Here is a 14,450-nt window from a genome sequence, read left to right as displayed (position 1 = left end):
TAAAATCCCAAGTGATTACAGGGATGGGGGTACAAGGACTTGTAGAAATGGTGGTGCTGATAGGAGATTCTTGCACAACAAGAACTTTCTAGTTCCTGTGCTAGAAGAGATCTGACTACACCAGAATGAGGAGCTAGCATCAGAAAGGCTTATTGAACATCTTCTATGGCCATGGAAAGTACCACCTCTGCTTGGTGTTTTTGCTTAGCACTTTATATCTAATTGGCTGTTGCCTATAAATATTTCAGTCTTTTTATATGGCAAACAATTGTTCTGAAGTTCCCAAACATTAGGCACTGGACTCCACTCTTTGAACAGAGGCCAGATTCTGCAAGAGCGCTGTGACCTTAAAAGAGTAACTTTCTTGCGGTGCACACAGTGCTAGAAGGACTATGGGTTGTTAGTCAGCTATACTCAAGGGACAGTTTTAATACGTACTTATAGAATATAATTTTTCAAAGATCTCAAAGCCACAATATAGACATTTCTCTCTTAAAAAACCAAACAAAAACCAAACAAAACAAACCCCCAAACTAAAACAAACAAACAAAAAAACCCACAAAACCCAAACACCAACAAACAAACAACTTTTCTCTGCTTCCAGGGCTAGAAAAGACAGATGAATCTCTCTTGGCCAGATTCAAAGGTGATGGTGTAAGATACAAAGCTAAACTGATTGGCATTGATGATGTCCCAGAGGCAAGAGGAGACAAAATGAGTCAAGATTCAATGATGAAGCTGAAGGTAAGGGCTTGAGCTGGCATGTAAGGAACAACTTCTGGGTAGCCTTCAGAAAGCAAATCAAATGGTATTTGAAGTTGTGCCAAAGTAACAGCTTAATGGTAACACACACTAATAACAGCACCATCCTAGACGGATGTTACTTCTAAAGCTGTAAGCCTTTGCTCAAAGAACATTATTCCTCTAATAGCTTGAGACTGCTCCTTTAAGTCTCTTATAGGCATCCAGTATGGATGCTAATAGTATGAACTTGATCACAAATAGTGAGCTTGGGTTTTGGATGGGGAGGAGGGAACTCTGTGCAATTTAACAGACCTAAAAGCACAAGTTGGCATCCTGCGGCAGTAGTGACACCAAGAGATCAGATAAACCAAAGAATAAATGAGACCCTGCAGCAGCAAAGAAGATTACTTCTGGAGTGCAGAACACTCACATAGCTTCAGTCAGGCCAGGAAGGCTGGTAAACATGCTGCTACTGCAGCAGTTTTGTAAGCTAAGATAAGTTTTAAAGCTCTAAAATATTTACACATGAAACACAATCTAGTTCTGAGGTATCCCTTCAAACCTAGTAAGGCATATGTTGCAAGAGGAATGCTGCTCTAACTGTACAGCTGTATAGGAATAACTAGATTAGTGCTAGTACATTCATAGCCATGGGCTTATGAGGAATGTAAGGAAACAAGTTAAAGCTCAATCTGACACAAGTCTCATCAATACTTTGATATCCATCCTCTTTAGGGAATGGCAGCGGCCTCCCGTTCCCAGGGTCAACACAAACAGAAGATCTGGGTGAACATATCCCTCTCTGGTATCAAGATAATAGATGAGAGAACTGGGGTAAGATATGACTTATCCTCTTACTGTGATTCTTAAAGCAAGTGAGGTGCTTGGAAGGTAGACCAATCTGAACTAGATTTCTTAATGGCATCGTGCCCCCCTTCCACATACTAAAAATTGGTTTGTGAAATGAGTTGTAATGCTGAAGCCTCCTGCCGGAAAGAGATGCATCCTATTGTGGTTAGTCAAAAGCTGATAAATCTGAGTCTTGAACTGAAGCCTTCTAACAGTCTCAGTCATTATAACTACAGATAAGAGCAACTATTATCTCCAACAATTTAAACCAATAGGTGGTGTTTTTTTTCCAATTCTAGGTCATAGAATATGACCATCCAGTAAATAAAATCTCCTTTATTGCTCGGGATGTAACAGACAATCGTGCTTTTGGCTACATATGTGGAGGAGAAGGCCAGCACCAATTTTTTGCCATAAAAACAGCACAACAGGTATGGATCAGAAATCCTTTTCCACTTGCTATGAGTAATGCTATTGTGTAAACACTTAACATGTGATAAGGGTGTTGTGTTTTACTGGTAGCCCTATGAGGTAGGTATAGGGGAGTACCAGCACAGGTGGATGGACTCCCCTCCTAGAGGAGGGCAGTAGGAATTGAATGTATCACCAGAGGAGGGCAGTAGGAATTGATTGTATCACCAGTGGCTTTTACCTTGTTGAGCTTCTCTGTAGTCTGTGGAATAAAAACACTGAAGTAGCCTTGCTTACTGTGATTAACCTTGCTTGAAATGTCCATGCACCATGGAAATCATTAGTGAGATGAACAGAGCCATTATCATGGGCTTTCCAGTACAGTGGCCTGTTGCTGTCAGTGAGAATGCTAGTTCTTGAGTCAAATAGGCAGAGCTTCACTTGGAATTAACAGGGATGATGTTAGAACTCCACTAGTCTAGTTGTCATGATGCTTTGTCTTGTGCAGCAGTGAAAACAAACTTACTCAATTGCAATAGTGTTTCTGGGGTGAGTGAATGGCAGGTCTGGTCTTCCTAGAGTTACTTCTTGAAGGGATTCTAATTCTTCTGTGCTACGTTTCCCCCATGCAGAAATCCTGTATTCAGGGTTTGTCTCTCAAAAGAATCTGTACATAAGCAGCACTGGAAACAAGCTACTTAGAATTACTGCTGAGTATTATGCAGTTTCCTAAATGACCTGAACTTAAGTTAGATATTTATCATTTATCAGCTTGTCATTATAATGTCTTTATAGTAGTCATTAAAATGACCTGATGAGCCAAGACTTCAAAGCTAGTAATTTCTTCCTACACATCCTTGCCTGCCCTCCTGGAGAAGCTGTTGGCAACTTCAGACCCACTATAGATGGGACTGAGGGGCTTCTTGTTGGAGCATGTTACTACTTTAGTAACAACTGTAACACCCTCTCCTAAGCCTGTTTTATTAGTTTATCAGAGTCCTGTGTTGTATTGATTTCACTGGAATTGTCAATTAAGTACAAAAGCCTTCTGTGTGTGCTCTGGATTGGAGTCTTCTCTCAGAGCTTTTCACCATGGGGTGCTTCTTGCCAGCCTACAAGCTTAGCCAAGCTGTAGATAGCTCTTGACTTGCTGCTAGTCGTTTGTGACACAGACTTGTCTAGCTGAGAAGGACTTGTGCAGCTTTAGACTGCTGCAGCTGTACTGTTTGTCAAAGTTGATAACTCCTGAAATGGCTTTTCCTGCAGTTGCATGTCTAAATACCTTGATTAGGAGAGGATGATGCTCAGATATAAACAGTGAGATCTGTTCAACAGATTCTCTGCTTGAGCCAAAGGCAGTGGCTGAACAAGGGGAGTTGTCCTATCGTAGGCACTGACACAACTGCTGTATGCCTCAAGCAAAAGTGTTAAATTGGTATAGCTGAACATGCCACCATCTCAGCAACCACTCAAAACATTCATGTTAATGGGTGTGCAGGGAATGCAGTGCCTTTCTAATTCACACTAAGTTTTCATCCTGATGCAGATACCATTTAATGCAGGTGTCTACTGTATGCATTTGAGGTGATGATAATCTTACCTTATGCTTGCCTTGCTGATTTACTATTTGCATCCTGTTTAAAAGAGATGTAGTATCGGGTATAGAAGCTTTCTCCAGGTTCAGTGTTGGAGTTCATAGAAAACAGATGGATTCATAATGTTTTTCCTCTCATGAGAGTACCAGAGAGCTTGGATAAGCTTTGCACTTTTGAGGAAATCTGATTAGGATTTGCCATGCACTGAGGAAGTCTTGTGCTACAAGCTTTTTAGCAAAAACATAGCAGGTTTAGCACATATACAGCCACTTTCCCTGTGGAGTTAGCAACAGTTCTAAGCTGGTTGTGCTCCATTACCCTTGGATTCTGCATCAGCTCTCTTCTGTGGAGGCTAGACAGTCCTTTTAAAATCTTGCTTTTCCTGTTGTCTCAACCTTACTGTTGCACCACTTAGGAAAGTCTGGCTTGCTGCACAGCTTGCTTCAGTAGAAGTTCAGGGAGAAGTAGTACATGGCCTAAAAGCTACATTCTTTTCCAGGCTGAGCCTCTGGTTGTTGATCTTAAGGACCTCTTCCAACTAATATATAACATGAAACAGAATGAAGAAGATGAGAAGAAAAAGGTGAGTAAAATTAAAGAAACTGCATTGGATTCTGCATAGAAATAAAGCTTGCTTCAGCTTTGGCTTGGCTTTTGGGCTCTTGTAAGACTTAACACTGAGGTTTAAGTCCAGGATCACTTGAAGTTATTGGTTGGTAGTTGTACTAGCAGCTTGATTACCTCCTAGATCTAGTAAGCTCTCCAAAGCAAAAGGCTTTAGATAATCTACATGATGTCTAAAAAATATTAAAAGCTGCCTTTTCTTCTTTAGGGTGAAGAAGCAAGTGAGACTGAGGTAAGCCACTCCAACTCACCCTCACTTGATTAGGTATGCTGCTGCAGCACAACTAGCTTTGACTTTCTTTACACTGCCAGCATTATGGAGGCAATGTCAGATGCCCAATTACATTGGAATGGGAGTAAAAGGGGCCTACGGAACTAATAATGAGTAGTGATCTCCCTCATACTTCGTCTTTCCATCACTTGCTCTTTGAAGCTTGCAAGTCCCTTGCTTAAGGCAAGTTTTGATATTCCAATTATTGCTGACACTGTTATCCATCTATTACAGAATGGTAGCGTAGCACTACCTGCTGATCAAGCTGACAAAATGAAACCGGTATGTTAAATTTTTGAACTTTATGCTGATGCCATTAAGGAGTTCATAACTGTCTGTCTCCACATTGTGTGGAAAAGGCAGTATTTATACATGTGTTTACACTAGATGAGCATAATGCTTGATTCTTGCTCATGCAAGAACTCTAACAAATATAAATTCTTTCAATATTTCTGGCTTCAAGGGAGTTGACCAGATGGACTTGTTTGGGGATATGTCAACACCACCTGATGTAAGCAGTCCCACAGTAAGTAGAATCTAGCTTAGCTGTATTGACTCTTGCTTTGAGAGCAAACTAGTCCTAGTAATAAGATTTGGTTTTACTTTGTTAGTCCTGGTTTCTGGTTTCACCGAGACACCTGTCTAGCTATCATCAGTGTACTAGTGTCTTAGGGCTATAATAGTATCTACTTACTAAGTAGAGTAGCTAATGTCATTCTTAGCCAGCAGAGCTCACTTGAGACTGTGACAGATAATCCTATATTATTAGTCATAGAATGGGTTTGAGTTGGAAACCCAAAAGGTCATCTAGTTCCAACCCCCCTGCCATGGGCAGGGACACCTTCCACTAGACCAGGTTGCTCAAAGCCCATCCAGCCTGGCCTTGAACACTTCCAGGGTCAGGTCATCCACAACTTCTCTGGGCAACCTGTTCCAGTGTCTCACCACTCACAGTAAAGAATTTCTTCCTAATATCTAATCCAAATCTACTGTCTTTCAGTTTAAAACCATTACCCCTTGTCCTATCACTATAGTTGCTAATAAGAGTCTTTCCCCATCTTTCCTGTAGGCCTCCTTTAGGTACTGGAAGGCTCCCTGGAGCCTTCTCTTGTCTTATGCTAAACAACCCCAACTCTCTCAGCCTGTCTCCATAGGGGAGGTGCTCCAGCCCCCTGATCATCTTCATGGCCCTCCTCTGGACCTGCTCAAGCAGGTCCGGGTGGTCCATGTCTTTCTTATGCTGTGGGCCCCAGAGCTGAACACAGTACTTGGGTAGGGTCTCACAAGAGCGGAGCAGAAGGGGAGGATCACATCCCTCAACTTGGCCACATTTCTTTTAGTGCAGCCCAGAATGTGATTGGCTTTTCTGGGCTGTGAACACACATTGCAGGGTCATATTCAGTTTTCCATTTACCAATACCCCCAAGTGCTTATCCACAGGGCTGCTCTCAACCAACTCATTGCCTAGTCTGTATCAATGTTTGGGATTGCCCTGACTCAGGTGAGGACCTTTTACTTGGTCTTGTTGAACTTCATGAATTTCACATGGGCCCACCTCTCTAGTCAGATGTCTTAGAAATATGTGCTAGCAGTACATGCCTCTGCTACTATGAGAGCTATTACAGAAACTTTGCTAAAGACCTTTAAAGCTGAAGGTCATTTTAAGGACAGGTGAATCCTTAAGTCCCTCAGAGTGGACTTGTGGCTATTCTAGATGAGTAGCCCTAGCTCAAGATGTGGCCTAACTGGACAGAAGTGTGCATAAACCTTGTCATAGCTCAGTATGACACCCAAAATCCTACCAGTTTATTCTGGCACTGTAAGCCACCATCAGCCATGATCCAATTGGTGCTGTCAATCCAGCTAGTGACCAGGTCTTACCCTTCTACTGCCTGCTTGGTGGGAGAGATGGCATGTTAACATCTTCCACTGTCAAATAGCTCTCCAATCTTACTCTGAAGCTGAGACTGCAATTTGAAGTCACACTAAGGCAGTGTGATTTCACAACTTGTCAAAACAAACGACTAGAATTCAAACAGGGGTTCTTGACTCCAGTGAAAGCCTAGGTGTAATTAGTGCTTGATCACTCTACAGTCTCTAGGCTGTAGAATAAGTATCTGATATTTAACTAAAGGATCTTAGAAGAGGTGCTTTTAACATTGAGTTTCTGTAACTAGGTAGCTGTGATTTGACCACAGACAGCAGTGCTTGCCCCAGTGACTTTATAAGAGGAAGCCTTAGTGCAACTTCATTGTGACATTGAATACTTATTAGTATAATGTATTGGATACTAGGATCGAGCTTGTACTATGCAGCAAGTCCTACATAAAACTAATTTTATTTTTCTTTCTGAACAAATAGGAAGCTAAAGAGATTCTGTTAGTGGATCTAAATTCTGAAATTGAGACCAAACAGACTTTTACAAAAGAGGATCTCTTCTTGAATGACATCACAACCTCTCTTCCACAACCAAAGCCACAGACACCCTTCTTGCCTGAGAGTTCTTTCTCTACCAGTCTCAGCTTCTTTCCCACACCTAACCCAGACCCTTTCAGTGATGATCCTTTTGCACAGCCAGACCAATCTGCACTGCCTTCATTTGGTTCTCTAAAATCTCCTGATGGAAAGAAGGAAAGTCTGAGTACCTTGACACCCATGGGTAATGGTGCTTCAAATGGTGATACTGACTACTTTGGTAAACAGTTTGACCAGATTTCTAATAGAACTGGCAAACAAGAAGCACTAACCAGCCAGTGGCCACTTGAGAGTAAGTCGCCTGCAGCCAGAATTCCAAATGGGGTACAAGAGAGAGAACAAAGTGGCTTTCTTAAAGCCCCATCAAACCTGTTTGTGGAAGGTCCTTCCAAAGAAGTATCTCTGCAGAATGGAGTAAAGCTGGATTCTGAAAGCAATATCCAGCTCATGTCACATGAGTCTATAACAATTAGCCCACCACCACAAAGTACCAAGCCAGGAAGAGGAAGGAGGTCTGTCAAGGTGAACAACATTCAAAAAGTGATATGCATGCTCTTACTGGGAGAATCTGGGTGCAAGAAGCTTTTCTTTCATCATACTGTGTAACTAGCTAAATAGCTTCACAATGCATCTACTTCTTTTACCTGCCATGCTTACCCTAACCTCTCTGCAGCCATGATATATTCTAACATTAATGAATGCTTCATAGTAGCTATGGTCACTAAATTATATACTCTCTTCCTTAATGCTTTCATACTTCTGTAAAGGTCTGGTAAGTATGCTGCTATGTATATTGACACTTGATAAAATGCCAGAAACTGTTATGATAGCTGTATGCCCATCAACCTGTGTTTTCATAACAATGAGGTACTAGTACTAGCTTACAGAAACCTGTGTAGTTTCTCAGTACCTGCCTACTGAGGGCAACCTCAGTGACTTGCCTTATTAGACACAGCGTGGCTCTGGGTCAACTGCATTTGTCTTGCACTCAAATGATGCAAAACTGTTGCTGACATTGCCAGAACTGCAGGGGTCACTGCAGACTGAGCAGGAATGTTCAGAGGGGTAGGGGGCAGAGGGAAGCTTATTATGATGACAAATCATTCAGTCACTTTAAGTCTTAGTCTTTGCTGTTGACTTGTGACTACTGTATATTATACTTACTTAATGCCATGCATCTCAGTAGGCATGAATATAATGAAGTTTGAAACTCTTTTATACTTGGTCTCTAAAGGATACATCAAAGCTCTCTGCTCTGCTCTAGCTGAAATAAAAACTTGTAGCTCTGGACTAGGGAGTCTTGATCATGCTAGCATGTGTTCTGCCATGCCATCTCACAAAGCTTTTTTTTTTCTTTCTAGACTGCATCGAGTGACTTATTTAGCTCAGACTTCTTTGTGCCAACTACAGAAAGTGTTAGCTTGACGTCAGTTGCACAAACAGGACCTGTGCCACTGGACCTCTTCAAAACCAGTCTTACCATACCATCTCCATTGGGTTGTCTAGGTTAGTTCACAAAGTGAAGGTGTTGCTCCAGTCTAAAATACCTGCTAACACTAAAACAGGGGTTCTAGTTTTCTTTTACTTCATGTGTAGTGCCTTGTTCTTTGATCCATGTGCCCTAAAACTATTAAATTCCGCTGTCTGCCCTGAACTATTAAGTTCTGTGAATAGAGGCCTAAGCTCTGCATCCTTAACTGGAACAGGGTTTTTGCTTAAACTTTGACAGCAGATTGCTGCTTCAGGTACACAAGGTTAAAGTAAGCCAAGCACAATTTGAGAGGCTAGGGTTACACTGCTGCAGAGTCTTAATAATAATTTACACAGAAGTAATTATATGGCAAATGCATCTGTCACTTCTGTGCTAGAACTAAGTATGTTCCTCTGTTACATCAACCTCGATTCTGTTCTTTCAGGACTGGAATGCAGCAAAGTAAAAAATGTTAACCTCCTTCTCCCCTCCCCCACCCCCAAGAACTTGACTTTTAAGTATAAATCAACACATTTTTGCAAACAGTACATGAAAAATGTTTTGTGGGTACCCTCAGAGTTGATACACTCTTGCTTGAGGTCTTCAGGTCACTGGAGTGCTGTGTAACGACAATCTCTCCCCCAGGTGGCTTGCCAGTAAATCCATCACCGTGGAGTGCACAGTCACCTTCCTTCACTCAGGCTGCATCAGTCTTTCCTGGATCTTTGTTATCTGCTCCGCCTACAGGATTTACTCAACCACTTGCCTTTAGTACTCCAACACTGCCAAGCTGGAACAAGCCTACAGCCCCTCAGTCTCCTATTCTCTGGGCACATCAAGCACAAGTTCCATCTACTCCATGGGCGCAGCCATCCAGTGCTGTAAGATCCTTCCAGAGTAGTGCTCTTCCATCATCAACGCTACCTGCTCAGATACCATGTGTACTGTCTTCCACGCCAAAAACAACTAGCCCACCTCCGCCACCACCTAGAACTACCCCTCAGAAGGAGCTCAAGAAAGAAAGTGATGCTTTTGTTGATCTGGATCCACTTGGTGATAAAGAGATGAAGGAAGTCAAGGAAATGTTTAAAGAATTCCAGCTGACAAAGCCACCTGCCGTACCAGCAAGGAGAGGAGAGCAGCAAAGCCTTTCAGGTGCTTCTGGAGCTTTCAGCAGTTACTTTAGTAGTAAAGTAGGCAGTCCTCAAGATAGTACAGGTCATGATGACATGGAAGCTAGCAAGTTGTCTGCCAAAATGACTGGTAATTTTTCTTCCTTCCGCTTCAATAGCTGCTCAGGAATTGGGATGGTTGTTCAGTAGTCCCTTCTGATAGAACTAAAAATCTGATTTAATGGTTACTGAAACAGAGTGTTGAAGGACTGTGTCCCCTAACAATGTTACAGAATTGATCAATGTTAGTGGCCAAACACTGACATCTAGTGTCTAAGATACTTGACTAGAATGAGGTAAACTAGGTCTGTATACAATGTTAGAAGTCCCATCTAGCTGAAGTGTAGTGAGGGACAAGCAAGAGATAAAATTGTGGGGTCACTCAAAGCGACTTCTCTGTGGGGTTTTTTGTGTATCTAATTAGATGAGCTTTGGTGTTGCTACACAGGCAGAGCTGAGTACCTGTTAAAGCTGTTAAGTGATTATAGCAGTATATCTCTTTTCCTTAGAACCACCAAAGCCTGTTCTCCAACAAAGTGTGGTGCCAGCTGACGTCCTATTTGAAAGTCAAGCTAAAATGGACCTTTTCAGTGACTCATCTGTAAGTAGTAAAAAAAAGAAAAACCAAACCAACACTAAAAAATACAACCCTTCTTTCTCCTTAACAGGAGAAACACAGTGCCTGTGTTTGAGCACTGACTTAGTTCTGGCTTTAGAGGCAATGGAACAAACCTTATTGCATGTCTGAGGCTAATATTTAATCTAACAGAAGGCATTTGTTGCAAGAAGGCTAACAAAGTATGATTCTGTTTGGCTTGGGCCCATAACCAGTTCCCCAATCTGCAAGCCCTAGCAGGAAGTTCTTCAGTATTGGGAGCTTCTACAAAAGACTGTAAAATAATGTAGCTGCAGAAGTCTTCCACTTCAGTTATACTTAACTTTCTGTGGAGTAGACTGAGCAGTGCAGACTGTGCAGCTCTCTTGCTGAACAAATGGGAGGCTCCCATGTTCAGTACCCCCTGGGGGAAGAAGTGGCTTAACCGGATCGCTCCAGTTGGGACACAGTACTTGAAATCCTTGGTGTAAACTCTGGATCCTAAGAGATCTAGCATTTGGCTAAAACAGACCTCATCATGACTATATGGGCTCTGCTCCAAAGAGTGTTCAGTAAGGACACATGGCTTTTCTGAAAGATACCTTGCCTCAGACTAGGATAACTGCTAACACTGCTTTAGAGCCCTTTTCTCTTGTTAAAGCAGTACAGGTAATGTGTATTTAGCAGGGACTCTGCCGTATTCTTTCCAGATGGTGTTTGGAATGGGAACTAGCAGATAGAGCTACACAGGGTAAACCTGGAAACCCACTAACAGCCTGTGATCTCTCTTTCCTTAGAAATCTCAGAAACCACCTTCTGGCCCTTTTGGTGATCCTTTTGGCAACCCATTTGCATAGATCAGGTAAGTCTTCCACCAGTAAGGAAACATATTTCATTCTCTGAAATTGATTCAGAAAACCTTTGGTAAAGAGCTGGCTAAAAACTACACTGGCTTAGTTCTAATGCTCCTCTAAAGTATGGCAAACAGTCCCTAGAAGAACACTTCTCCTAGAGTACGAGTACATCTACACAGACTTGTACATAGCTGCATTCTGGCTAAGCCTAGCCAGCTTCACTTTAGAAAGAGATTTTATTCTTCCACAGACTTAAGTCTCAAGGCCACAATAGATCTAGATTTCCTTTCCTTGATGAAAGTTAATAAGCAAATACATGCTGCAAATTTCAGAGGGGCTCACTAAACACCTTCAGATATCTCTTTAGGAGAGTGTTAACACACAGTGCCCCATACAACTTTCTGAAGTTTAATCCCCTAAATAATTGTGGGTTTGTACTCTGGGTGAATTGGTGTAAAAACAGAATAACAACTATTATGAGAGCTTTTGTTACTAGAAACTAATGTAACTCAAACTTTTGTACCCTTGACTAGAGAGTGTGAACTGTCAAACTAGCAAATCTATTCCACTGCCACACCTCCAAGTCTTCCCCTGAAATATGGTCTGGCTTCTAACAGAAGACAAGTCTTGCTATTTATTGCTTTAGTTTTTGTTCTCAGTGGCTCTAAGCTAGTTTAAGCAATAAAACTGTAACTTACACCCATCCTAACCCTAAGTCCTTTTCATCATACTAGGCATAACCAGGAAAGGACAAATGGAGTAGTAACTGGACCTCTTCTCAACATGATTTTTCTACACGTTTCACTTTGCTGTCTGCCACTCTTGCTGCTGTTCCATGATGTCTGTAATCTAAAACATGCCCAGGTGGATTGAAACATGAGCCCTCAAAGAACATGCTGTGAAGATGATAATTCAGGGCAAAGCAAATGTAGAGCTGGACTCATGCTGGAGACCCAAATTCAAACTGGTGAATGGTAACTTTACTTTAGTTCTTTGCAATCTTCCAGAGAGGAGCTTAGCAACACTAAGTCATGTGTCTTGTAAACATGGTCACTACGATTCCTTTTTATGTAGTGCTTACTGTCCCAAAATACAGGAACTGGATGTACCTGGGGAAGAAGTGTTGCCTGCACATCAGGGAACTGAATTAGTAGCTAAAAGTCCACACTTTAAACAACTAGGTCAGTTGCCTGTTATCACAACAGCAGCCAGTTGTAAAGTTAAGTGGACTCTATGCGTTTCTAATTGGTGACTGGACATATGACTTGGTCTCTGAGCCACAAAGGTGTAAACTGTATGGTAGGGGAAGAAAAAATCCAATACTTGTCTATTGAACTCAAAGTAAAAATACCATTCTGCCATAGATGTGTAATAACTAACTGTGGGGTCTGTAACAGAACTGCTTGAGTCCTGAGTACTAGAGGGAAGGGTCAGATAAGCTGAAACACTTCTTGCAGAACATTAAGGTAGTCCTGGACACTAACTGTTGTCATGGTGCTGATATGGCTTTTTTGGGGGAGGGAAATCTACTAGGATGGCTTGGCAGACAAATGGAACAAGCTTCTTGCGTGTATCTCACAATGTCCCTGATGTTGCTCAGTTTGACTTGTCATATGGTATAGTGTGGCATGTTTCCAGTATGTTAGAAAGCAAGAAGACAATCATGGCTTCACTCTGTGCCTAGATTCCTTGTGAACAGATGCTGTTAATGTGTGGTAGTCATCCATCTCTTGAAAACCATGCCTTTTCCAAGGAATGTCTTATTAACGAATCTTTAAATCAGTTGGTTACAACTGACTGTAACAACTACATTCTTGTCCAGTGGTGATGGCTGATGTGTCAGAGGTTTTACTGTTAATACAAAGTATAAACTTGAAATGGTATTGTTAAATCAAATGCCTATGCAATTGCTGAACTGGAGAACTAATAAAGTCAACTTGAATACAGCATTAGTACTGAATTCAGCCAGTCATGCAATTAGTCTTGTATATAAACCTCTCTTGCACTTTCTGTAATGCAAAAAAAGCTATGAATTGAAGTATTTGTCTTAAACTGGAAATGTGGAAACTTATGAATGTTACACTGTTACAAAGAACTGTAGTATCTCAAGTGATGTTACCTAATGACATTAAACAAAAGCAACTCTTCATACCAAACATTAGTGTGACTGTTGATTCTGTCCTCCATAACTCAGTTTTGTGGTCTAGTTGACACTAGGTATTCAAAGCCCGCTAAGAATTGTTTCTCACAGGTTCTTACTATAGCTGTCTGATGGGAAACTCTTAAGTCTTTCTGTAGCTTCTTGCATCAGGCCTGTTCAACAAATGCAGTTCCACAGTAAAAAATAAAATTCCCAGCTGACTTAGTAAACTGTCACTAGAAGCTTGTCCCAAAACTGAGTTTGCTGCTACTAAAGATGCTTTCTTGCTCCCATCTGCAGGACCATGGAAGCTGGATACTTAAATTGCATTGCAGTCAGAAGTTTCATTAATTTGACTTGTCTATTCCAACTTTGCAGAAGGTCTAAACTGATGCTGGGAAAACTAATTAGAACATTTAGCTCATGTTCAGAACAAATTTTACAACTCCTTTAATGCAGATAGCTAAAAAGAATAAATCCCTTAGAAAGTTACTGGTTTAGACTAGCCATTAGTACTGGAGACAGACCTGTAGCTGTCAGCCTGCTTTATCACTGAATAAATAGAACAGGTGCTTGTTTGCTTACTTTTAATACTGTTTGAGTTGTATGGTTGAAGGACTGAAAACAACTCCTTGAAAGGGAGTTGGTACCTAGCTTGAAAGATAGGTCTTGTGGTGCTTCATAGAGGATCACTGTAGTTTTTTTGGTTGGTTGGTTTTTGGGGGTTTTTTTGGGGGTTGGGGTTTTTTTTTACTTTTTTGGCTGCATGGGAACATGTGATTTAGTACTCAAAGATACTATTATAACTAAAAAAGCAATTGACTGTCTTGGTGCTTGAGTGAAGGAATATGTTTGCCAGCATTTGAGTTAAGCGTCTAAATGACCATTTGCTGGTCAAGCTAAAATTAACATTCCTACTATGCTGGAGTTTTGAAACAGCTGTTGGAATGATCACTAAGAGCTGGTTAGCAGGACCTCTTGCAGGCTGGCCAAAGATGCTTGCTGGTCTGCTAGCTTAGTTTGAATAGCTGTTTGCTCTAATTTAGTCTGTTTTAAAGAACCATGAAATGTGGTGGTATATATACCATCAGTTGAAGCAGATATGATGAAACAATACAGTATTACAAGTGTTTGTCTTGCATTCTTGCTCAACAAATGAGTTGAGTGCAACCGGACTCATCAAGCTGGACTAAGGCTGCATCAGATTTAAGTTCCTTTAAATGAAATTATCCCAAATTAAGGACTGAAT

The 14,450-nt window shown here is 41.3% G+C and overlaps 1 protein-coding gene across 3 annotated transcripts in view; it reads left to right on the top strand.

The window, feature by feature from the left end:
- DAB2 (DAB adaptor protein 2) overlaps positions 1–13,217 on the top strand; it is a 28,057-nt gene extending 14,840 nt beyond the window's left edge. Inside the window, exons 3-15 of one of the 3 annotated variants that reach the window (XM_075020059.1) lie at positions 605–744; positions 1,480–1,578; positions 1,893–2,024; positions 4,099–4,182; positions 4,432–4,455; positions 4,729–4,776; positions 4,958–5,005; positions 6,856–7,491; positions 8,331–8,475; positions 9,086–9,703; positions 10,122–10,213; positions 11,005–11,069; positions 11,796–13,217. In XM_075020059.1, coding sequence (XP_074876160.1) covers positions 605–744; positions 1,480–1,578; positions 1,893–2,024; positions 4,099–4,182; positions 4,432–4,455; positions 4,729–4,776; positions 4,958–5,005; positions 6,856–7,491; positions 8,331–8,475; positions 9,086–9,703; positions 10,122–10,213; positions 11,005–11,064 — 2,126 coding nt within the window. In that variant the 3' untranslated portion in view covers positions 11,065–11,069; positions 11,796–13,217. Of the gene's footprint in view, positions 1–604; positions 745–1,479; positions 1,579–1,892; positions 2,025–4,098; positions 4,183–4,431; positions 4,456–4,728; positions 4,777–4,957; positions 5,021–6,855; positions 7,492–8,330; positions 8,476–9,085; positions 9,704–10,121; positions 10,214–11,004; positions 11,070–11,795 lie in introns of all 3 variants that reach the window. The other 2 variants (XM_075020060.1, XM_075020058.1) reach the window with 2 other exon arrangements.
- The last annotated feature ends 1,233 nt before the right edge of the window (positions 13,218–14,450 follow it).

Source organism: Buteo buteo, chromosome Z (genome assembly GCF_964188355.1).
Source record: "Buteo buteo chromosome Z, bButBut1.hap1.1, whole genome shotgun sequence".
NCBI lineage: Eukaryota > Metazoa > Chordata > Aves > Accipitriformes > Accipitridae > Buteo > Buteo buteo.
Note: the sequence above shows the minus strand (reverse complement) of the source record. Positions and strands in the feature narration are given on the sequence as shown.